Source organism: Bombus pyrosoma, linkage group LG8 (genome assembly GCF_014825855.1).
Source record: "Bombus pyrosoma isolate SC7728 linkage group LG8, ASM1482585v1, whole genome shotgun sequence".
In the NCBI taxonomy this organism is placed as follows: domain Eukaryota; kingdom Metazoa; phylum Arthropoda; class Insecta; order Hymenoptera; family Apidae; genus Bombus; species Bombus pyrosoma.
The window spans coordinates 10,554,217-10,577,963 of record NC_057777.1 but is presented as its reverse complement, the minus strand read 5'-3'; the positions used below and the strand labels follow the sequence as shown (position 1 = coordinate 10,577,963).

The 23,747-nt window shown below is 36.1% G+C and overlaps 2 protein-coding genes across 10 annotated transcripts in view; one reads left to right on the top strand and one right to left on the bottom strand.

The window, feature by feature from the left end:
- Positions 1 to 469: 469 nt before the first annotated feature.
- The window catches only part of LOC122570354, an 86,078-nt gene continuing 62,800 nt past the window's right edge, over positions 470 to 23,747 (bottom strand). For 5 of the 9 annotated variants that reach the window (XM_043732549.1, XM_043732550.1, XM_043732551.1 and 2 more), the window contains 7 exons: positions 13,983 to 14,402; positions 11,910 to 12,104; positions 7,932 to 10,612; positions 7,534 to 7,625; positions 7,120 to 7,396; positions 5,906 to 6,170; positions 470 to 5,757 (listed from right to left, as the gene is read on the bottom strand). In XM_043732549.1, coding sequence (XP_043588484.1) covers positions 1,378 to 5,757; positions 5,906 to 6,170; positions 7,120 to 7,396; positions 7,534 to 7,625; positions 7,932 to 10,612; positions 11,910 to 12,104; positions 13,983 to 14,402 — 8,310 coding nt within the window. In that variant the 3' untranslated portion in view covers positions 470 to 1,377. The remainder of the gene's footprint in view (positions 5,758 to 5,905; positions 6,171 to 7,119; positions 7,397 to 7,533; positions 7,626 to 7,931; positions 10,613 to 11,909; positions 12,105 to 13,982; positions 14,403 to 23,747) is intronic. The other 4 variants (XM_043732554.1, XM_043732557.1, XM_043732555.1 and 1 more) reach the window with 4 other exon arrangements.
- LOC122570358 lies at positions 18,530 to 19,651 on the top strand. The gene is made up of 2 exons (XM_043732565.1): positions 18,530 to 19,025; positions 19,097 to 19,651. The coding sequence occupies exons 1-2, from the start codon at positions 18,595 to 18,597 to the stop codon at positions 19,212 to 19,214; spliced, it is 549 nt and encodes a 182-aa protein (XP_043588500.1). The 5' UTR covers positions 18,530 to 18,594; the 3' UTR covers positions 19,215 to 19,651.

Here is a 23,747-nt window from a genome sequence, read left to right as displayed (position 1 = left end):
AACCCTGAAAAGGAATTCTGGTGTACAGATCAAATCCTGTATGAAGAAAAAAGATATAAAGGTACCCTGATGTGGTTCCAAGTTGGAAGGGTTAAATCTAATTAACTCGAACTGGAACAGGGTATAAGACTTGTGTAACAAATACGTAAATAATGAATAGTAAAATCTATTCTATATCGTGTCAAACAGTTTCCTTCTAATGAAATTTTAGATCGATCGGGTGCATGTAGAAGGGAAGATGACGCGATATAGAAACAAACTTAAAGTATCGCATTAAATGTTTCGAACAGTAGCAAATTTTCCAATGAAACTAGAAAACAAATGAGAACGTGTGAAAGTAAAATTATTAAACGTCATGCCAATACCTCTTAAACCTTCCGATCTATAAATACATAATTGATCCGTACACACTCTTAATTGTACCTACATGTATTTTAGAAAGGGTAACAATCGAATCAGTAGACACTTGTTACATGCAAATCGATTTTTTTATGTAATACATATATGACCAAAATAGAAGCTATTTTAACTGTAAATTTTCAAGTAGACTAGAAACTTAAAGTAAGGGTTTACAAAATTTTGTCTCTTCACATAATGCCATTTTAGCGTTACTTAGACCGCTACATCGATATAAACATCACTACTGCTTTTGTCGTAACATTCTGTTGCGCTGAAAATGTCCAAGTTTCGTCCAAATCTTCATCGTGTTTCTATCAGTCTTTAAAAAGTAATTAGACTTTGTATTCAATTAAAAGAATACAAATCAGTTTACGATGGAAACAAAATACAGATCTTATTCCTTGCAAATTTATCTATTACGAAGATGCATAGCGACATATTTCCATATACATCATGAGTCGTAATACATATCACTAAACTTTCTACATTCTTCATCGACGTTTAATATATACAAAATTGAATTAAATAATCGAGCATAATTACTGCTACGTACTACCGATTTTTAATTTTCTTCGTAATTATGGAATTTCTCAATATATGTATATACAACACGCAAAGTGAATAGGAATGATATATCGGGATTTTCGGCTATGTCACATTTTAATTATACCTCTTTAAAAAAGGGGGGAATAAAAATTGCATTGCCAATGCACATGCAACGAAGAAAAGTATTCAAACGATTATTCTTCTTATCTTTAGTGTGTAAAAATTAATGAGATATCATGAAGATTTTCGGTGTTCTTTAAACGATGTGTCAGGTAAGAAAGAAACCTTCAACTTACTTATCAAGTACTCGTAATATATGTACTGCGTGTTGATTTACGATCAATACAGCAGTAAATCAAATGTACAATGACTAGCCTGAAACAGAAAAGCAATACTACGAAAGAAAGTTGTTTACTTTATAACAGGCTCTCACTATACCGTTGTTACTCTCGTAGAAGCTGTAACAATGTCGCTATGACAATCTGTCACTCTGAATTTGCTTTCAGTTTCATCCGGCGTTACTTTGGCTATTTGCAAAGGGATATCCTGCTTCGGGTTGTAATTAAAAGGTGGGACAATGGCGGACGCGGGTGTACGCACACCGGACCCATTAACGTATGTTTGTGCAGAACCTTCTGCATTCGCAGAGTCTACTCTTATAAAGGAACCAAGACGTGATATTCGTTTCATAGGATCCACCTCTGCTGTGGAGGATTCGGTATGCTGTGATTTTCGCAGAACAACCGAGGTATCAACTACATCTACGATGTCTTTCTTGTACGTAGAAGCGTCACTAGACTTTACAGGAATCTTGCAAGGTGCGTCGTTTGCGTTCATTCCGCTCAAGTCACAAGAGTTTCTGTATTTCACTTTACTAGGTTGTACGCCCATTACCAATGGCCTCTTCAATTTCGATTTGTACAAAGCTGATTCGGGATTATCATTCTCTTGGGGCACTCCTTCGAACGTGGAACTACGAAACAACCTGAAAGCTGGCGGATTGCTCACTGGAGATGGGGTATCCATCTCGTTAGCACAATCACCAGGCTGTAGCCACTGCCTAGTATCTGGTTTCTCAAACCGTTGCTTATTTTTACTCTCTTCTACCTTTTTCCAAAGACTTGCAATTTTACTAGTCGCTTCCTTTGCCAATTTTCTAGTTTGCATTCCGGTCGAGGAGTTGGATACAATACTGGAATTACTGTTAGATCTCTGACCAAGAGGACCTACCTTTCGAAAGACTTTACCGCTTTCTATCTGTGCAGGATTTTGATTATTGGCTGATATTTTTGGAGTTGCAGTTGCTTTTCCTGTAGGTAATCGTTTTGGAGCCACCAGTAACGGTAATGCTTTCGAAGATTGAATCTTCTCTGAAGCGTTTCCCTTTGACGATTTTGATTGGTGCGCTTGATGTGTCTTTGGCGTAAGTTTTGGTTTCCCAGTTGTTGGATGTACCTTGGATGTTGCACCTCTAATGGGTTTTGCGATTTTCGTTTTTATCGGCGAAGAAGACGAAGACTCTACGGTGGGCGCATTCTCCACTTCTGGTTCGTCTTTGGTAAATGTTCCTTGTCGTTCCAAGGGCTTAATCGTTACGTCCGTCCTACTTTCTTGTTGATAGTTCGAGGAAGAACACGTTGGAGGTGTGCTGTGCCTCTTTACGGACTTTGTGAAAGTTAATGACGATCCTTTCTGAGGAACTGATGCTCTTTTTGCAGCCACCGATAAAATCTTCGTTCGTTTGTCATCTGTTGAGCTGGGATTCATTTTAGGACTTATATTTGATTTTGTTGATTCTTTCGTCGCTGTACCTGGACTATTGTTATTTTGTCTCAGCGTGGTAGCTCTAGTTGCTCTTACAATAGGTGAAGTGTTGCTACGACCTATAGGTATTCCACTGACAGGATTCACCTGTTTCAATGGAGACGATTGTGGCGTTGGCTTTCGCGTAATTGGATTTGAGTAGAGAGCTTTTCTTCTTCCGCGAATGGCCTTCGGACTTTCTGGGTCTGATTTATCCGTAGCGTTAGAATCATTACTGGGATCTCTCACCATTCCTGGTTTAATTATTCGGGGCCTTTTTGTTTCTCTAGGTGGTCCCTCGGTATTATTAGATTCATCCTCGCTCTCAGTTTCCACATTATCTGTATACCTGATGTCTTCTTGCGACCTGGGTTCTTCGATCTCGACTGTTTCCTTATGAGCGTCCTCTGGTTCTTGTACATTGTCCATTTGTGGAACACACGAACCTATTAGTTTTTTCGAAACGCCGTTGACAAACCGCATCCGTAGGTTCCGTTCTGATTCTGATTCATTTGATACTAAACTAATAGTCTCGCAATCCAGTAACCCATCCTCGCCAGTTTCATTTGTCTTATTTGATTCGTTTAATGTATTTAACACGATGGTTGCATTCTGTTCCAACATGGTTTGAATTTCATCCGATTCGATAGTGTGCGTTGAATCTGGTAATCTATCTTCTATCGCGTTTGTAGTAGTATTACTTTCTGTATCTCTGAATATGCGTTCTGAATCGTTCAAAGTTCTCGTACGATATCTTTCCCTATTCTTCTTTTGCTCGGCACGCTTTTTAATCAACGTTTTACAAGAGGATAGTTTTGACAATGTGGGGATAGCAGATTTTACCGGGGACGTTGCTCCCGTTGTCTTTTCAGAATTCTCTTGTTCATAAGTAACATTAACTTCCTGTTGATTATTTTGATCTTGATTCATGTCGGGGAAGGGATTTTCCAATACCTGTGTTTGAAACCTGGCTCTATCTTCTTGTCTACGTTGTTTAGGTGTCAATTTGGAAAAAGGTGAAATTTTCCCCCGTGCAATCTTCTCCTGTACTACGTTTTCCTGTCGTTCTTCTTCCTTTTTGTCGAGTTCCGCAGCTATAGTATACGTCTTATATCTTTCCTTGGCCAAAGTTCTTTTCTGCTTTGGTGTTAAATTTCTATGTAATCGCTTCCTAGGCGTGGACTCTGCCGAGCTAGTAACGCAGTATTCAGACGAAATTGGTGTAACTGCCTCGTCGGTATCACCTGCTTCGTCGATCCTGTCTATCATCACAGGATGTGGAGCTTCTTCGGTATGTAATTCCGCGTCAATACACAACGTATCGCTGCATATAGTTTCTGTAGCTTGTTCCACTGTTGACTCATCCATTTCACACACTTCGTTGAACAGCGAAGGTGGATTGATGTTCTCCAGATATTCACTCAAACTATTGTTTGCACTATTCTGCATAGCTTCGGCGTAACGCATGCACGTCATGGATAGCACATTTGCAACAGGTTTTAGTAAATCAAAAACAGCGTCGCTTCCGCTTAAGTTCTGCGAGTCTTGATCTTTAGAATCTGCCACCTCTGATGTAATACTGGCCACGCTCAACATACTATTTTCCATGTCGCCAACGTCTGGTAACTCATCCATCATTGACGGTGGTTTGACACTTTCTAAGTGCGAACCAGTACATTCGTTCAATAAATTTTCGAGACTGCCGGTGTGACTCTGAGTTTGACTCAGAGCTCTTTTAGCTACGACACCCAAAGGAAGAGATTTCTTACGACAGCTTCGAGAATCTGTCGAAGATATATTCTTCGCCTGGATTGGAGGCAAGGACGTAGAATTACACCTGTCTCGATTAACGAACGACTCACTACAGTCACCCGAACCTGCGTAGCTAGCTGTCAGTGATAGTAAACTTCCCATCGAGGAAGGTGGTTTTATTGCTTCTAAATCCATGGACGTCATACTGGTTGTATCTAGTTCGTTCTGTCGATTCATTTCTGCATCCACCGCTTCAGCCAATTTAATCGCTTCTCTTTGAATAATTTTTGAATTGGTCATGTGCCCACTGTCGCTACTTGCTGTTTCATAACACTCTGAGGTGATTGTTCCTGGTTCTTCTGGTACATCGCTTTTAAATGAAGCGATTATAGGGGCACTAATACTTATGCTAGGAAAAGATACATCATTAGGAGAATCTTCATTCCATGTATCACTCAATATGCTCTGTTTCATTGCGCTCGAATCTCGTTCTCGAATTGCTTCCGTTTGTTGCACGAGAGTCGCAGTTAAGCGATCTAACGAGGCAATCATAGCATCAGGATCCCTTTGACGCCGATATACATCTTCCTTCTCCACATATTTCGTTGAGTCTGCAGGTTTCTGTGCCAGTTTGTGTTTTGAATCAACTTTTTCTTTATTAATTCCATCTATTTCACATGTGTCATTGTACATTTTACCGCTTTCATCAAAATTACTAATTTTTCGCTCCCCAAATTCACTGTCGATTTTATTCATCGTGGTTTTATTTAGCTGAATATTGTCCATAGTTTTCGTTAATCCAGGTTGTATACACAATTCTAAAAGTGCGTGTTCTGATTGTTCCACGGAATCGATCGATTCGCTACTCTCTGAATCTGTTACTTTAGTATAAGATTGTTGCATAGACGAATTCTCAATCGCTTTGTCTTTTAATGTTTTTGATGTTTTATCATTTTCCCACTTAGCAGAATCATCATCTATATTTTGATCATTGTCAATAAGATCATTATGTATCAGAGACGACATGTCTTCGTTCGATTGGGTGTCGATACTAGATAGATATTGCTGTTGTGTAGGTTCTGTGTTAAACACTACTGTTTCATGTAATATCGGGCTATTCCTCAAGTTCGAAGGTAATGAGAAATTGCACAGACTATCATCGCCTAATAACGAACCGCGTTCCGTGTTTCTTACTTTGTCCAATTCATTCTGCAAAACTTGATTCGATTGTTGCATTGGAATTTTAGTTTCTATCATCTGAAATAAGAATATTCGATGTTTATAAGATATGCGCATGCTTTTGTACATTTCTATTGTAATATTTCAAATAACGTACGAAGATAATTAAATTCTGAAATTAAATTTATAAAAATACAAAATTGTGTGCACGATATAGATATATCACCTTTTGCATAAATTTGGCCGTATTTTGACTATAATCTGACACAATATTCATATTCGATGAGTTATCGTTAACGTTATCAGTGCAAATATCGGGATCTACCATTTCTTCAGATCCCGATTGTTTTGTATCAAGACTGTTCATGGTAGAATCGACAGATGAATTGCACTCCATTTGATCTAGTGCGACGCTTGTTTGGTACCTGGTAAGATTGCTTTCATTTCGTGGAACTTTTTCAAAGTTATTTCCTATAAACGAATGCCTATGCCTAAAAAAAGAAATAACGTAAGAATTATTTTTCAATTAAAAATTATTTCGTTTAGCGAAAATGATAAAGAAAATATGGTAAATGTACATGTAGAACTCAACTTCTTTGATTTCGATGATTTTTTAATATATGGAGCATGTATTCGCAAAAAACTGTCGATACAGTGTTCACTACAGTGAATTTTACCTACGATCATGCGTCTGTGACAGCGTATGCATTAGTATTGGTTGCCAGCCATCGACTGCTTATCTTCTGTTTATGAACGAGGCTATGGCTTAAAGGCCCTGTGCACAACTATATGTACTTGCGAGGCTGTATGAAATGTCTATTATAACTCAATTAAAAATTAATATCATCGATGTATGTATTGGGTTTAAGTCAGATTCCCCAATTCGATCGCTGCTGAATTATAAAAATAATAGGCGAATGAATAATCGATATTATTTTACGAAATAAGGTAACTGTTATCATTTGCAAGCATTGCTGGCCGGGTTAAAAGTACTAATCTAAACTCTAAATTCTAAAAATGATATTTATTTTTAATTAAGTTATAGCAGACATTTCTTACAGCCTCGCTTACGCACGTTGTGTACGAACCTTCATCTCGGATACCCTATTCGTTCCACTCTCCTTTGTATACATAAGCAGAAAATTCCGACCAGGTCATTTTATTCGGCAGTTGGTAACTAAACAGACGTATATGATGCCACAGATTTGTGCACAATCTAACGTACAATTCTCTGTGGTAGTAACGATAGTTTTTCGCAAATATCTCGGAAATTAAGGCCGACCACCAGTTACATATATGGGAAAAAGTTGTTCGGAATCATGCCCCCCCCCCCCACATATTAAAAAATCATCGAAATCAGAAAGGTTGAGTTCGATCTGTACATCTACCAAGGATGTTGTTGATAATTATAGTACATTTATACCGAATCAAAATATTTACCTATTATTTTGCATTCCAATATTAATGCAAGCTGTAAGCAGATCTTCGTCGTCCTCATCGCCATCACTGACTTGATCTAAACATTCGGAAGAGTTGTTTATATTTAATATATAAGGCATGTTACGGGTATCTCCTTTTAGTTCAAATTCCTTACATCCTGAATCGTTAGAAGCCTTCAATGCACTAGTCACGTACGAATTAACACCGTCGCTAGGATAACTTTTATCAAATTTATCGTTTTTTTCAAACATGCCATTCTGTGTATCATATTTCTTCTCTATAATAAAATAAATACATTTTTTTAACTGTTTCAATAAAATTCTATATTTTTAGAAAAAATTTTTCAGTATCGTTGAATTTCGTGAATCGTGTCGTATCGAGAGTGAGTATAAACAACTTTTTCTGTAACTTTACCTGGTTTATTTTTTGTAGAATTGGGCGCTATATTATCACCCTCAGCATATTGCAAGTTGCTCGAAGATACTTGTGTAATTGTTGTTCTTACGCTGCGAATAGGAAAATACAGAATTTTCATTTATTTCTTCATATATTAAATATGTAGGGTATCCTCAAGTTAAAGAAAATAACAAGTGATAGGAAATGTGTCACATAGATGTACGTATATGTATATATTATACATAACATATATATCATGATATAACCATGTGTAATCATATTATATATATAATCAAGATTATAGTTAGGATCCAAACATTTTTTGTTAAGGAAATAAGTTACTAAAAATTTTCATTTATTTTTTAAATAAAATGTTCTTTTTGCTAATTTTATTATCTACATAAAAGTGTACAAACCTCAATGAACTTTTCATAGAAGTGCGATCATCTTCCTCAATATTATTGTCCTTGATATTCGTTTCAAAGTACTGCAACATTTGACTTCTCTTCTTGTCACCCGAAACTTCCGTACATTCCATTCTGGTACATTCTACATTCAATTCCTCCGTATCTTGCAGTTTACCTTGTTCCTGAATCTTCTTCAATAAACTTCTCTGTCGACTATCCTCCTGCAAGTCAGAAGCCGATGCCGCTCTAGAAGAATTTAAGGACGTTCCATGCGGAGTTCCTTCTGTGCAATAGGTCTTTACTGTATCTTCGTGGATAAGCTCTTGATCGTTACTCGGGAAATAGTGAGAATGTGGTTTTCCTTCGTCTTCCAGACTTCGTTCAGCATAACGCAAACTATAGTCAGTTGGTTGATCCAAATCCGTCTCGGCATAATCACTGAACAGATTTCCCTCTGTTCGATAACTGACAGTCGGTGAAATAGCCTGTTGTATAGTATTCAACGAACTGTGCTGATGCAAAACGGTCTTGTCGTAGACGTTTCCAAAGTTGATGTTGTCTTTCGCGGGAGAGCTGTTGTTGATGAATGATAACGAGGTCGAGGTTTCTATTCCAGGCTTCGTGCTCACGTATTCGGTTTTTGTGCAAACGTTCAACTCCGTTTCCTCGGAAATACTGGATTGGCTACCAGTCTTGAGCACAGACGTGATGCTTTGTGGCAAGTTGTCTTCTACGGAAGAGTGTAGCAAATTCTGTGAACAGGCGGATTCTTGATCCGGAGCCGAGGACCAGGAAATGGTAGAATTAGTGCATCTAAGGTCGACGAGACCATTAAAACCGTCTGACGACTTCAAACGATCCGGGATGGCGTTTTTGTAGCGTAACGTATACTTCTTCTCCGAAGAGGTCTTCGAGTGAGCATCACTGGACATTCCACTGTCGAAACCGACTGCGGAGTGTAGTGACGAGGACTGTTGTTTTATCTGAATATCAGTAGGAGATAGTCCATTCAATACGTGTCGATTTACCCTTTCAAACATGGTGTCAGAATGAGTGCTTGTTATGGAGCGCATAGAGTCTCTACTCTCGCTTCTGGCGACTCCGTTGCACTTCATATTGGATGTGCCAGGTTGATTATGTAGCTGATAGGAGCGTAAAGTTCGCGTGTTGATCCCCAAGAAGCTATGTTCCACCTTGAACGAAAACTTATCGTCTTTGTTAGTCGGAGATGTACTAGGCTCGATGTTATCGCAAGTTTCAGCCAAGCTTTGATCTATTTCTTGCTCCAGAGCCCTTTGTCTGCGTGCAACTAAAGTTGGTAGAGTTGGAAGTCCTAATCCGCGTGCTGTCGAGTCTAAGTGGACGAGATTATTACAGCCTGGTCTGGCACTCAGTAAATTCTTCAAGGCTGCGCTTGAACCCATTGATATCATCTTGTGCTTGGAGTGAATTAGACTACGAAGCATTGGAACTGCGCCCAGGTCCCATAACAGACGCTGATCCTGTGGACATCGGGCAGAAAGATTCCACAAAGCTCCACAGGCGTTACTAACGACGGTTAAACTAGGTGATCGCAATTGTTGTAACAATACTTGCAAGCATCCCCTCTCTCTTACAATGGCTCGGTAATCTTCTCTAACAGCAATGTGACTAGATACATTCCTCAAAATACCACCAGCGTTTTCAACAATGGCTAAAGTTTTAGATGGTGCTTTGTAGCTCAACATATCCACGAGGAATGCCAGTGCGCCATCTACGGCACAAATATCCACTTTATTTGTGCTACAGTGTGCCGACAGATTCCAAAGTGCAGAGAGTATCGACTTAAGAGTTGATTCCTTCCTACCCTCCATCGCAGCCTTCATCAAACCAGTTACTGCTCCCACTTCCCTCAACGTTTGCTTGCTACTAGTATCAGCTCGCCACGACAAATTTCTCAATACAGACGCTGTGACTTGTCTGAGATCGTCGCTTGGACTTCTCAATTGCGAAACCAGAGCCTTCATGAACTCCCGGAAGGAACAGAGCAATGCTTTATTGTTTCCATCGCCGAATGTCAGATTTGTCAGAGCCATTCCGGCATATCTACGCAATGTGATGCAATTTTGATCGTCGCATTCGCTTCCATGAGCCATATGATCCATCTCGATTAGCTCTGCAACTGCATGAAGTCCACCGAGCTGACACATGGCGTGACGATGGGCTTCGTCGAAGGAAAGTTTCATCAATGCCGCTATCGTTGGCCCGGGATGCCTCTCTAGATCATCGGGAACCTGACCGGTTTCTAGGGATGTCCTCAGAGTCTGGCAATAGTCCCGTAACTGTTCTAGAAATCGGAGAACCCTCGCCTCCCGGCGTCCAGCCCTCTCGTCGCTTTTCGCATACACTATATTATGCAAAGCTCGAGATGCCTTTTCTCTGGTTTCTGGATCTTGTCCTGGAGCGTGAATCAGTTGTACCAACAGTGGAAGGCATCCTGATTGCCTCATTATGAGGCAATTGTCTATCGAATTGCTCATAGAGAGCAGCGTTGCACTCATGTCCTCTCGGCCCTCCGTGCTACCAAGCATTCCCAGTAGATTGTACACTACGTCCACTTTCGCCCCTAGCCTTCGATCGCCTTGCATTTCCGTGGAACAGCCGAGGGCCCCACCCGAATTCGACGAAAAGCTCATCACGCTGGCTACGTCCTATGGGAGAGGATGGAAATTAATGTTAGGATTTTGATTTAGGAAGAATACTGTCACCTTTGAAATCCTTTCCTCTTTATTAAAAAGTAATAATTAAATTAGTTTTTTTAGTAATTAAGAACCTTTTTCCTACTTTTGTAGGACTTACATTTACCAACAATCGAAGACCGACTATCTTTGTAAAGTTTCTGAGGAAATTTAAACTGACCTTCAATTTATTTATTTACTTTATACACAAAGGGCTATCTATTCTATTTTCAATCTTTTATTTATATACTTTGCAACGTTGTAAATTATTTATTAAATTGTAATTATTCGCTCTTTCTAATTAATTGTTTCTATTAAATAATCGTTTAATGTTAACATATTAAACGCTTATAATTATATAAACTATACAAAATTATAAAAAACTATAAATTATTATATAAACGTTTTAAATATATTATAGAAAAATAGTTCAACTCGCTTATATAATATTCTATTATATAAAATATATTTATCGCACCTTCATTACATTATTATATGTTAATATTCGCGTTAATTTTTCAAATATGTAATATTATATGCCTTATGACTTAATAAAGTAGATTTCCATAGTAATAAGTTATTAAATCATTCATGGCCATTTTAGCTTCGCAAATCGATTGTGCAATAATGATAATGGTTAGTACGATGAGTCAAACTTCTTTTTCGCAGGTCATGCTCCCTTTTCAGCGCCGTCTTTATGACAGGTTACGTATTTATTAATGTCCTGTTCATTCAACTCACGATATATACGTATGTTCCATATTTATATCCTTACACTTTAGACGTATTTTCCTTTTTTTAACATTTTTGTATTCTTTAGTATTCTTCAAAATATTAACAGTACGAAGGAAGTACTATTAAGTCAAATAAAGATACTGCTCAGAAACTTATTGTACGATAGCGTTAATAATTGCAGAAAAAGATAATTTTTGAATCAATTAAAAAAATATCTTTTTGAATGTAACTCCTGGACCCGTCACATCTCCAAAGTGAATAATGATATTACTCTTCCATGATTCTTCAAAATATTACATAATTTTGGAGATGTTTAGTGAAATCAGTAAAATAACAAAATAGATTTTCCTTAATGTAATATAATTTTGAGATTATTTGACATTCAAGATAAGAAATGGCTACTATTTTTCGTAAAATGCGATTATATAACGCATAATTTTGAAATCGATTTGTAAAACTATTAAAGTAATAAAATACTATTATTTTTCTCTAAATTCGATTGTGCGATGTACGGTTCAGAAAAACAGTGACTTACGTTGTGTACAGTGATTGATGTGCTTTGTTGAGTGGAAAAGCCCATTTGTTGATTGGCCCATATGTCTCTTCTGATGGGCCACGTTCCCCGATAAGAAGATGGTAATCTGTGGCCCTGTAGGGATGTATCTGGTTTGCTGTCTTCCTCGCTACTTCCACCTTCATTGTAACGTTTATTTCTTCTTGTATAAATCTGCTAAACATAGTTAAACAATCTAATTAACGATGAATTCATTGTATGGCGACAAAAAATTGTATTCGTGAAAATATAAAAGTCCTTTAAGTATAACAAGTTGATAATTTACTATTAACACTCGATAAAAAATATGAAAACAGACAAGATTTTAGTTATCCTCAGCATGAATCAAGAGAAATAATAATAATAGGAATTTACCAATTTTTATAAACTCAATCTATTTTTTTAGAAAACATTTCATCTTCTATAGGAAATTCTTTTCTACCACGTATAATCTTAATCAAACATTGTAATTCCAAATTAAATTTTTTTTTTGTAATTTTAAATTTACGACACGAACACCTTTTAAAATCTTTTAAAACATTGACCATATGTATGTTAAATACGATCATGCTCGTCCTCCAAAAAAAAAAAGGAAACAAAATAAAAACATTACACTCTAGAAACAAGTCAAATTTCCCGCTAAAAACAGAACGGAAGCCATGAAGTTAACTCAAGTCTAGCTGCCCTACCGTGAAATAATCAACGTTCGTACTCTAAGCGTCTTACGTTCTTGCACAGGTTACAGAAAACGTACGAAATAAATTCTTGCAGAAATGTTTAGGGTGACAGAGCGAGTTAAAGGCGGAGGGGGGGGGGGCGAAAGAAAAAAGCGCAGAGATAGAAGCGCAAGCGAGAAAGGATATAGATATATGAGTAAACGAGTATAACCAAGGATAGAGAAAGACAGAATGAGCTCTCCGTAAAATCAATACGGAGCTACGTTGGTGGAAGTGCATGTAGGAAGAACTCGTACTCTACAAGCACGAGGCAATACCAGTGGTTTCCAACCATCTCTTTTTAATTATTCGACTAAGACAAGATAATATTAAATTTGTTTGAACAGCAGAAAATATCGCCGATATATTGTAAATAACGTAAGATTTAACGTAGTCTTTGTTTTTCAGATATTTCGGAACTAGTTATATAAGAATGCAATAGTTTATTGAACGATTAATTAGCTATGGAGAGTAGGCAATGTGTGTAGAAATTTTAATTAACATACAACCAACTAACGTTTTAATAAACATACAACTTTTGTTGATCGCTTAATGGAGAACCTTGTACGTCACGCATTTTCGTTTACACACTCTTGAGCATCCCCATAGGTATTAATTGATTTACACACTTGTTATGGCACGGTACTAGACGCTGCGCTTGTGCTTTTAGGAATTGCATTAACTATCTTCGATACAATTACCGTTGTCATCTGACGATAGAGGTTTACATAATGTCGGACAACACGATGACATTTTGTCATCATAGGAGATAACGAAATGTAATGGTAAATGGTAATTTCACCTTCATCACTGACAGTTTATATACCAGTATACAGAAACTACAAAACACCATGCAAGATTCGAGCAAATATGAAAAAGATCCAAATTAACATCGGTAAACATCGATTTATTTGGCACGTCGAATCGTGCAAAAGAAGAAACGATAAAACATTGCCGGGGATTTTGCAATCGCTTATAGAGTTCTTCCAATAACAAACAAAGAAACCAATCCATTACAATGGACAATCGCATTCCCTCGGAGTATTCGAATTCACCTGTTCTATCTGCGCATTACAGGCTTCTCTTCGATTCGGAAAAACAAAGCCCCACACAACGGCCACTCGACAAAGGAAAAAATATACACAGTCTAGTCCGATCAATTTCAGTGTCATCTCTCTGTGATCGTTCTATGCGAACCTATCAATCACACGTCGTAGCATGCATCAACAAGGCTGGAGCAGAAAACAAAAGAAAAAAAAGAGTATGCACGAGATAAGCAAGAATATATAGATAGGAGGAGAGTAAGAATGGAAAGACAGTAAGAAGATAAAAGAATTACCTCGGGGCTCGGCGTGGACGACCTTCGTTCGTCCTCCTCTTTTACTTCTGGCTCCATGGCATCCTCCTTGCTGGTCTCAGCGATCACGGAGCCTAGGTACAACCTTGGCCTGATGTGGGCATTGACGGGCAGAGAAGTGGAGGAGGATGACGGCGTTTTCAACGTGTTTTTCATCAGCGAGCATCTCGCGGATGTCGTCGCCGCTGCGGCGACAGGGTTGAACGCTGCGCCGTCCACGGACGACTCCAGCTCGTGCGCCGCGACGCCGATCAGGGGCGTAGATACCTCGATGTCGTGAGGGCGCCTCTGAGCCCTCCACGAGCCGACACCTTCCACGTCGACGCCTATCGCTCCGCGAAACACGCGACACTCCTCCGACAACAATCTTTCCGCTCTTTTTTGACTATCCTCCGCGTCTTCCTGCAACAATAATAATCAACAAAATGAGTAGTTTGAAGATTCCCGGATAAAAATCACGGTATTACGCGATCCTTTTACAGACTACGTCGTGTGTCGGTACTTGGCATACAGTTTACAACCGCGTTCTTTTTAAAAATTCGTATTTTGTGAAAAATAACAATGCGAAATAAATCGCAGACAAAGTTGGTGTTGAGATTTTCCATGAATATTTTTTTTACGATCATCTCTTTAAGCATCTTAGTGTACTTAAAGAATTTGTATAGAAATTTCGTATAGAGACTGCATAATAATAGGAAATAAATGGGAGAGGAATCTGAAGTCCAGGGTTGCTCGAGAGATTTTGAATGATTTAGGTTGATCTTTCCTAGTATTTTGGTTTAGGTAGGTACATAATTTGCATGAATCTCGAGTGCAGATTGTGCGATAATAGAAATTTACTTTGTTCTCGTTTGTTTGCAATGATTTTTTGGACATCTTTGTTATTTCAATCTTTATTTAAAATCGTAATTTTTAACTTTTAAAAATAAAAAATTCTTTTATTACAGCAAATTCATATGCTAAATAATTATCATTGTTCGTCCAATAGATGTACAAAATATGTTCGCATCGTCCCTCCTTATTATTTGCTTTATAACATTTACCGGCTTTGTGGTTTTTAATTTCGGAAGAAACATTATTGATTTAAAATTACAAAATATATGAAAATTAAAGTAAAGATTATAACCATATGCAAAACAGAAATGAGAAAATGATTAGGCATAAGTATGCAGGTCTAATCGTTTGTTTCTGACAGATGCAACATAATCATGAGGATAAGCTCACATACTGGCCGGAAGTGTCACATATACGTAAGCTATATAGCAACGCGTTCTTTTTGTCCCCCTAATCACCTTTCCAGCTCCGTACAGTACAGTCATATAGGTTTCAAAATCTAAAACGGATGAAATTTTCTACTAGGTAGAAATATAACAAAAATCGTTATTGAGGAAACGAGAAAAAGCAAACGTAACAAAATGTGCAATTATAATGTACGAATATCTGCAAATATTCACTGTGTACGTGTTAATAAGATGTAGATATTGATATTTGTAATTCTAGAGAATTTTTCAGATATGCGTTAGTTGTAAGTCAGCCAAGAATAAGCGTAATGTTAGATAAAATATTCGATTTAAAAATCAGATTGTGGAGAATTGAGTGACAAGATGTAATGCAAACGTTTGGAATTTTTATGAAGATGTTCTCAACCTTATTTTCACTCATTTCTTTCGTGACAATGATGATATTGTTAAAGATTTTTTTTCTTCTATTAAATATTTTACGCCTAATAATTTACCATTTAGTCATTAATGATTGAAATTTGATTGGCTGTATGACTTAGGAATGCAGTCATTCCTTCGATTGGTACAAGGTGGTACGAGTCAGCATAATATTCTGGTTCGATATTTCATAAGTCAGTATGTAATAAGCCTAATATATCAGGTTATTTTAATAAAATTATATATTATAGGTTTTATTGGTATAAGTTTATTCTGCTACATACTTGTAGCTGTCTTAGATTCCCATTTAATTTTTTTTCTTAATTGTAAAATAAGTTTGAATTTTTGGCTCCGAATTTTTTGCTTTTTGTCAAAAGTTAAGTCAGAGCAAACAATTTAAATAGTACATTACTTAATGGATTTGGTTTTGTTGCCCCGGAATCTACCATGAACCATAATCCATCCCTCGGTTAAGATGGTCACCATCTGTATAAGTATATTAACTCGGATCTGTAATAATCCTAAGGAATAGTTATAAAATTCAACTTTTTACCTTTCTGCCAAGGCCCTTAATTGCTACAAACACTTTACTTGTTTTCATCCCTTCGAACAGAATACATTTCAACTTGCTCTTAACGCTTCGCTGAAAACACTTGTATACGCATCAATCGCATTCTTAAACGTTGTTGGAAATAAAGAGTATATTAAACTCAGTGTTATAATCATTCAAACACCCCTATTATCTTAATTGAAATAGGAGATCGGTTGATTCGTCGATCATCATATCGCAACGAAAATTTACGACTCTCGTTATACGACATTGAACGTGTCTCTATACTATAATACTATACTATACTATTAATACTATACTATAATACTATACTATACTATTAATACTATACTATAATACTATACTATACTATTAATACTATACTATAATACTATACTATAATATTATACTATAATACTAACAATAAGATTGCAATATGTAAGATTAAAAACATGAGAATGCAAGGCAATTTGTAAATGCGTATGGTAGGTGTACGCTTTATGTACTACATTGTAGTAACTACAATAGATGAAGTTTGATAAATTGCGATGATTATATGGTACCGAAACCGTTGTATACGAAACGTAAAACGTGAGAGAAAATGAAAATGTCAAGACAACATAAAAGACAAAGAAAAGAGGATATAAGATTTTATTATACCAATTTATCATATATGATTTAAAAAATTTTAAGTGAATTGTAAGAAAGTGAATTATACATATATGTATACTGCATGTATAATGTATAATGACAATTAGTATACGTTTCAGGACATAAGTTGTTATATAACGAAGCGTAGGCAGTGCGTTCTTATCATGTAACATCCTCGTGCGGACAAAAGTAACGAGCAAACGCAGTATCACTCACAATTGCCTGTGCTAAAAATACATTCATATGTGTAGACTATAGGAATTCTTTGAATGAATATCTCAGATATCAAACGTTAACATATAATGAATCACCTTTTAATCATTCAGTATCTTTTCCATGAAAATCAGTCTCATTCTAATTAAATATTTTATTGCAGTAATATTAATGTATATGTCTTTTGAATATAATACCAAAAGTATAACACTGTTTCAATATAAATTATTAAAAAAGTTACTTATTTTAATTATTGGTAATATGTAATGTAGTTGAAATATTATTAAAAAAATTCTAGTATAAATTATAAAAACGTTCCTTATTTGAAGATTAGCTTTCAAAAGGACACTAACTGGGTATTTTAACCCCTTGCTTTGTGATATCGAATCACATTATAAATCAAATTCAGTGAGATGCCTTCAAAGGCAGGCGTTAACTGCATTGAAGTTCAATTCTAATTTTGACTTTAATACGAAACAAGACTGTGAATTAACAAATACAAATTGCATATAATATTTCAATGTTTTGTTTTAAACATAGAGGTATTACTTCATTAATTGATACACATATGTGTATATGCAAGGATAGATCATATGAAGTTAATTAAAAAAAAGTAAAATCCATCGGTTAGATTAGCAACTGAACCGATTACTATGCTATTCATAGAATCTAATAAAAATGATTAAAGAAGTATTTTATATTTTACTCTTTTACATCACTTAAATGCAAAATTGAAGTTTTTCTTTGTTCATAAGAACATATTTCACATTACGATACTTTTTAATCTATATTCATTATTAATATATCATATTTTTTCAATTTTATAATTCAATTATCTTTACAAATAAATACGCAACTTATTTTTCTTACAAACATTTCTCTGTTAATTATATGTAAATTTTAAGAACATCTTTTAATATTAGAATTTAGATCTCCACGAAATATTTAATCATATAAGTTCTAATAAAAGAATGACTTATATGGAAGTATTATTTATACAGCATGATTCATGCTACCGGAACTGGATTTTCTGATTAGAATTAGATAAAGATATCAGAGATTGAAAAGATGAATGATTCTTCTTACAAGTGTTACGACGCATATGCGAAACTGGTTTTTTAAATATATAAATAAATAAATAAATAAATAAATAGAGATTTGAGATATGTATAATACATACGTGTATCTCTTACATGCATAAAATTAATCGTTATTATATCTCAGAATATATATACACTCCTCGTCAAAAAGATAACCCAGGTGTGCTATCTTTGATTTCTCAATGACGCGTGTAAAGTTTTTCGTCTGTAACGTATAATATCAAAACTTTATGAGCTCAGAATATGCGGCTTGCTGGAAATGAGTCACAATGTCGTAGATGTTTGTATACAACAAAGAAATACTCTTCCATACTGAGGTCGAAATGATAACACACTCTGTTAATATGTTTAGAAATTGCTCAGTAGTTCATGATCTAGCAACGAGTAAAGATTACAGTACAATATTATATAAATTTGTAAATATGGGACGCATAAAAAAATTAAACGAGTCTGAAAAAAAGAAAATTTCTGAAGTAAAACAACAACGGTTATCAGTTGCAAAAATATCGAAAGTAATAAGAAGAAGTCGTAGAGTAATACACAATTTCTTAAAAAATGTTGAAGATTATGGCAAAAAGAAAAGTACTGGTCGGCCATCATTGTTATCCGATCGTGATCGACTAATTTTGCGTGTAGCTTCCAACTCGCAGTTAACAACGAAGCAAATAATGGAAAAATGTAGTATTAGTGCTACTGTTTCAAGTGTTCGTCGAGTTCTACTACCCTGCAAAAATATCAAGAGGTTAAAATTGAGAAAGAAACATTCGTTAACAACGAAACACAAAGTAGAACGTTTACGCTTTGCAAAAGAAAGAACGTTTGCGCTTTGCGTTGGAAAAAGAAATGGAGAAGGGTACTATTTTCAGACGAAAAGATTTAACTTGGATGGCCTTGATGGGTTCCAATATTATTTTCATGACATAGGAAAAGAAACAATGCCAGCAATTCGACGACAAATGGGAGGAGGCAGCGTGATGGTTTGGGCCGGCATCGGTTATTTCGGCAAAACAAGTATCAAGTTCATCGATGGGAGAATGAATAGTGTCCGATACATAAATTTAATCAAAGAACAAATAAATAATCATGCAGAATGCATTTCTGGACCTGATTACATCTTTCAGCAAGATAACGCATCTATACACACATCAAGATTGGTACAATCATATTTTAATGAAAATAATATGTCTATTTTGCCGTGGTCTGCACGCTTCCCGACATTAATATTATAATATTATTGAAAATTGCTGGGCAGAACTTGTTCACGGCGTATACGCGAATGGAAAGCAGTATCAACACGTACAAGAATTAAAAAATGCAATTGTACGCGAATGGGTTACGTTAAGCCAAAATTATATCCAGAAACTATATAAATCGATACCAAATCGTACAATAGAAGTAATAGAAAATAAAGAGGGATGTATCCATTATTAAATAAGTATACATGTTTGATAAGTAATTATTGTTAGTTACAATTTATGTTGATTATTATTTTCTTATTCTACATGTGTTATCATTTCGTTCTTAAAATAAAACAATCTTTTTTGTTACACACTAAACCTCATAATATTTTCAATTATTTTCAACGAACCGCATATTCTGAGCTCATAATGTTTTGATATTATACGATACAGACGAAAAACTTTACACGCGTCATTTAGAAATTAAAGATAGCACACCTGGGTTATCTTTTTGACGAGGAGTATAGGAAATTTACAAAAATTTGATTAATTAGCCACATATGTTTAATGCAACTCTGTACTAAATAAGGTGTTTTACTAACAAATATACATTTAGATATACATAAAAGATAAATACTGCAAGTGTAAGCAGTATTCATCATTTTCCTTTAATACTTATTCTAATCTCAATCAGAAAAGGCGTATGAGTTATTTCATTCGTGTGAAACACCTTATACATGAATATAGTCTATCACAAAAGTCTGCATACACTTCTTAAATATAAAATATTGTTGTTTTTTTTATTTATTGTTTGTTTACATTTTACAATTTGTCCATTAGGACATTTTGTAAAATATTATAATTTAAGTTTTGATGAAATATAGCATGTGGATGGTTACCCCCAGCGGGACTCCATCTTCCAGGTTGTTTATTGTTCTATTGTGAGGTCTGCAGGATGCTTCTTCTTCAGTCTTCTTTCTATTATTGTTTTATTCGTTTCAGCAACCAGCTGATGTGGGTGTGTTGCAAGTCTTTCTTTATACTTTTTTGCATATCTGGCGATTTCCTCTTTAACTGTTGGAATCTAAGTCTTTTCGTATATCTTCATTTCTGACGTACCATGGAGCGTTAACTATTGTCCTTAAGATTTTTGCTTGCTCTGTTTCTATTTTATCTATGTGACACATCGCTGCCATCCCCCATAGTGGGACTCCGTATGTCTAGATTAGTTTGATTATTGTTTTGTATATATAATAAAATATTGTAGCAAAAATGTCAGAAAACGAGCTTTTTGGCACATTAAGACACATATGTATTATTAAAATGTAACACGATTTATTCACTATGATCTTAAATTAAAAGAAGAAGTACTAAAATATAAAATACAATGTTACGAAAGTTATATACACCTGTTACATCTGTATGAAATCATAAAGATGGTTTAGTATTATATTAAGACCATGTAAGTGACCTACGCAAAGCGCATCTATAATTCCTTTGATAAGTTAGATGCACAATCTTCGATAACTGAACATACAAGGAGTACATTTTTTCATTTAAGGATTCGTTGTCGAAAAAGATAGGTTTGAAAATCTGTCAAGTAATGTCGCGACTTTCTTTCTATTACTTTTTTCCTAGTACTTTTATTTCCATGACGTCAATCTGTACTATTATTTACTTTTTTAATATTGTTATGTCGCGTGGGACATCTCCACGCCATCCCTCGCTACCTGGCAGCCAACGGCCAACCTACAGTCTTCCCGATTCTCAATAGACCCACGGACCCACCATAAGACGTTAACTTTTAGCTTCATTGTTTCCACACATGTTTGCCAGTCAAATTGCATGTCTGGAGAAATTTCTAATTCTAGAAGTATTTTCAGTTTATGGCTGGGTCTTGGAAAAATCCTTGAGTTTATTAGGCGCTCTTAAGAATCACGGAGAAAGCGGACAGTCACCAGATGGGAAAAGCTAACACATGTCCATCGGAAAAGGCTGTTTTTTCGTCAGGAGCAAAGTCCACCCCGGCTCTACGTTGGTGGGAGACTTCTGCATATCCTGTTCATTAGAATGGGTCATAATCAATCGGCATCGCGGATCGTTACCCTCACCTCCTGGACGAAAAGTGTGAACAACGAATCCGCGTTCTTCGGTCAAAGGGCACACCCACACCAAGCTTTCCTCCGAGATACCACAAGGGCAGTTCGGCACTCTCGAGCAAGTGCTCAAGCAGTCATCAACAAGTTACTCTCTCGGTCAAGTCGTCACCAACTCTCGATCAATTCTCGATCAAGTCTTCAAGTCGTCAATAAGTGTTCGGTCGATCTCCCGCGAATAGAGTCTGTCGACATCATCATACGAAACGACACGCAAAGAGTCTTAGGTCGTACTAACTCGTCGTTGTACGGTTAAACATTCACTATTGTATAACACCGAAGTTGTTGGATCGATTAAATATATAGTAACCTGTTAATCGCAGCGTTATTTCAATTAATCACCCTTATTATCCCAGAAGAAATAAGGGATCGTACGATTCGTGGCGTCGATTAGTCTATCGTAACGGGAATTTACGACTCTCGTTGGCGCGCTTCTACCAGATCGCGTCTCCCCGCGAACGTGCGAAAAATCAAATATCTCCAAGCATAATAACAGCTTTGAAGAATTAAAAACAAACATTATTTTGGCGTTTGGAGATTTAAAAAATATGCATAATTCATTACAAAAAGTGCATAATAATTTACTTCAAAGAGCAAAATTGTAAACTTCGAGCATTCGTTAAGTTACGAAAATGATTTTTAAACAGTACCAATCTTATATATAATATTTTTGTAATATTTTTGAAACAATTCAAATTAAGTACAGAATGTAAGAAAGTGATAAAACGGATCGATATCGCGGAAAGTTAATATACGGATACGGTTAATGACAAATTTTCAAACTTTCAAAATTTTTTTCAAAGCCAAACGAAGTCTTAAGTGAAAAATATTTTTCTATTTTTTTCGATTTGTTTTTGCATGTAAAATTAGCACCCGACCAGCGTATCATAATTTTAGAATACCCCGTATATTTATAGACTTTCGTGACTGACTACATTTTTATTTTTTTACGAATCACAATATCAAACCTATGCTGACTGTTTCTTACCTCTTTCTCTTTTTATCAAAAAAGAAAAAAGAAAAAAAGAAAGGAAAAAGGAAAGAAGAACAACAAACTACATGGAAGATATGGAAGTTTTCACTAACCAAACAGTTCATTCCGATACAAAACGTTTGAAACCGATCCAAAAACTGAGAGCAGCCGTACGATATTGTCTGGCTTAGCATCATCCGGCCGGGAATTATTGCTTTCGTGTATTCCACAGGGTTCACTCATTTTTATCCCACTCAATTTAGGCCTGGCAGCCGCGTTCGTTTCCTCGCAGTTTCGCTCTCTTTAAGCAAAGCAAACAAACATAGCCGGGGAAAGCGGTATTGCTCGAATTCGCGCTGAAAGACCCGGCAATTTCGATTGGTTGTACTTTCTCTCCAGGTTCATGGACGTTCTTCTAGAGCTTCCCGAGCTCGTCATTACGACGTGATCGAGATTTAAACGCCGCGCTGCGCCGTTCCATTAGACACCGTCACGAAACCTACCACTGCGTGCAACAAGCAATTAACCCGCCACGTTCCGGGCCAACGAAAGGTCATCGCTAACGCAACTTGCCAGGCCCTGAAAATGCCATCCGGAACATCTTATGGATCCGGAGGAATTTATGTCGCGTCTATATTAATGACGGCAAAAAAGTTAAATACTTAATAAAGAAGAAACCAGAGTTGTTGCGATGATCTGGGTATCGAGATATTCTATGGGAGTGCAGGAATTTGCGGATTGCACGATGTTCTAAAAATGGTATTCGCGATATTCTGCAGAATCAGAGGAATTTAAATACTATGCAGAAAAATCAAACACTAAATTAACGGCACGATACAGATTTTTCAGTGTTCTAAATATGGAAATAGGTGAGCCTTCATAGGTGGCACAACTGGAGTTAGGAATATTCTATTGGTGGGCCACTATCATTGGTGGCTTCATCTTCGAAAAAGTCGAGTTTGAAAACGCGTCAAGTATATGTGAAATTACCTAATTTCCAATTACATGATTGTTGGAAAATAGAGATCCCTATTTCACGTATGTTTATATATATATTTAATACATGTATATCAACATATCCGTATTTTAATTCGCGTGACTCTAAATATATGGATATCCGAGAAATCTAGGAGATTGCGAAATTAATAAAAGAATATTTCGATATATTTATTGGAATAATATGGGGAAAAATCACGTGAATCAAAATATGGATTTATTAATACACGTACATTTAGATACGCATGAAATAATGCACGGATAGCCATGTA

What these genes read in the sequence shown, in the direction of transcription:
- LOC122570358 (XM_043732565.1), top strand. Translation starts at nt 18,595, where the DNA reads ATGGGACGCATAAAAAAATTAAACGAGTCTGAAAAAAAGAAAATTTCT. An exon ending in GGAAAAAGAAATGGAGAAGG is followed by an intron (nt 19,026 to 19,096) that starts GTACTATTTTCA and finishes TTCATGACATAG; the next exon opens with GAAAAGAAACAATGCCAGCA.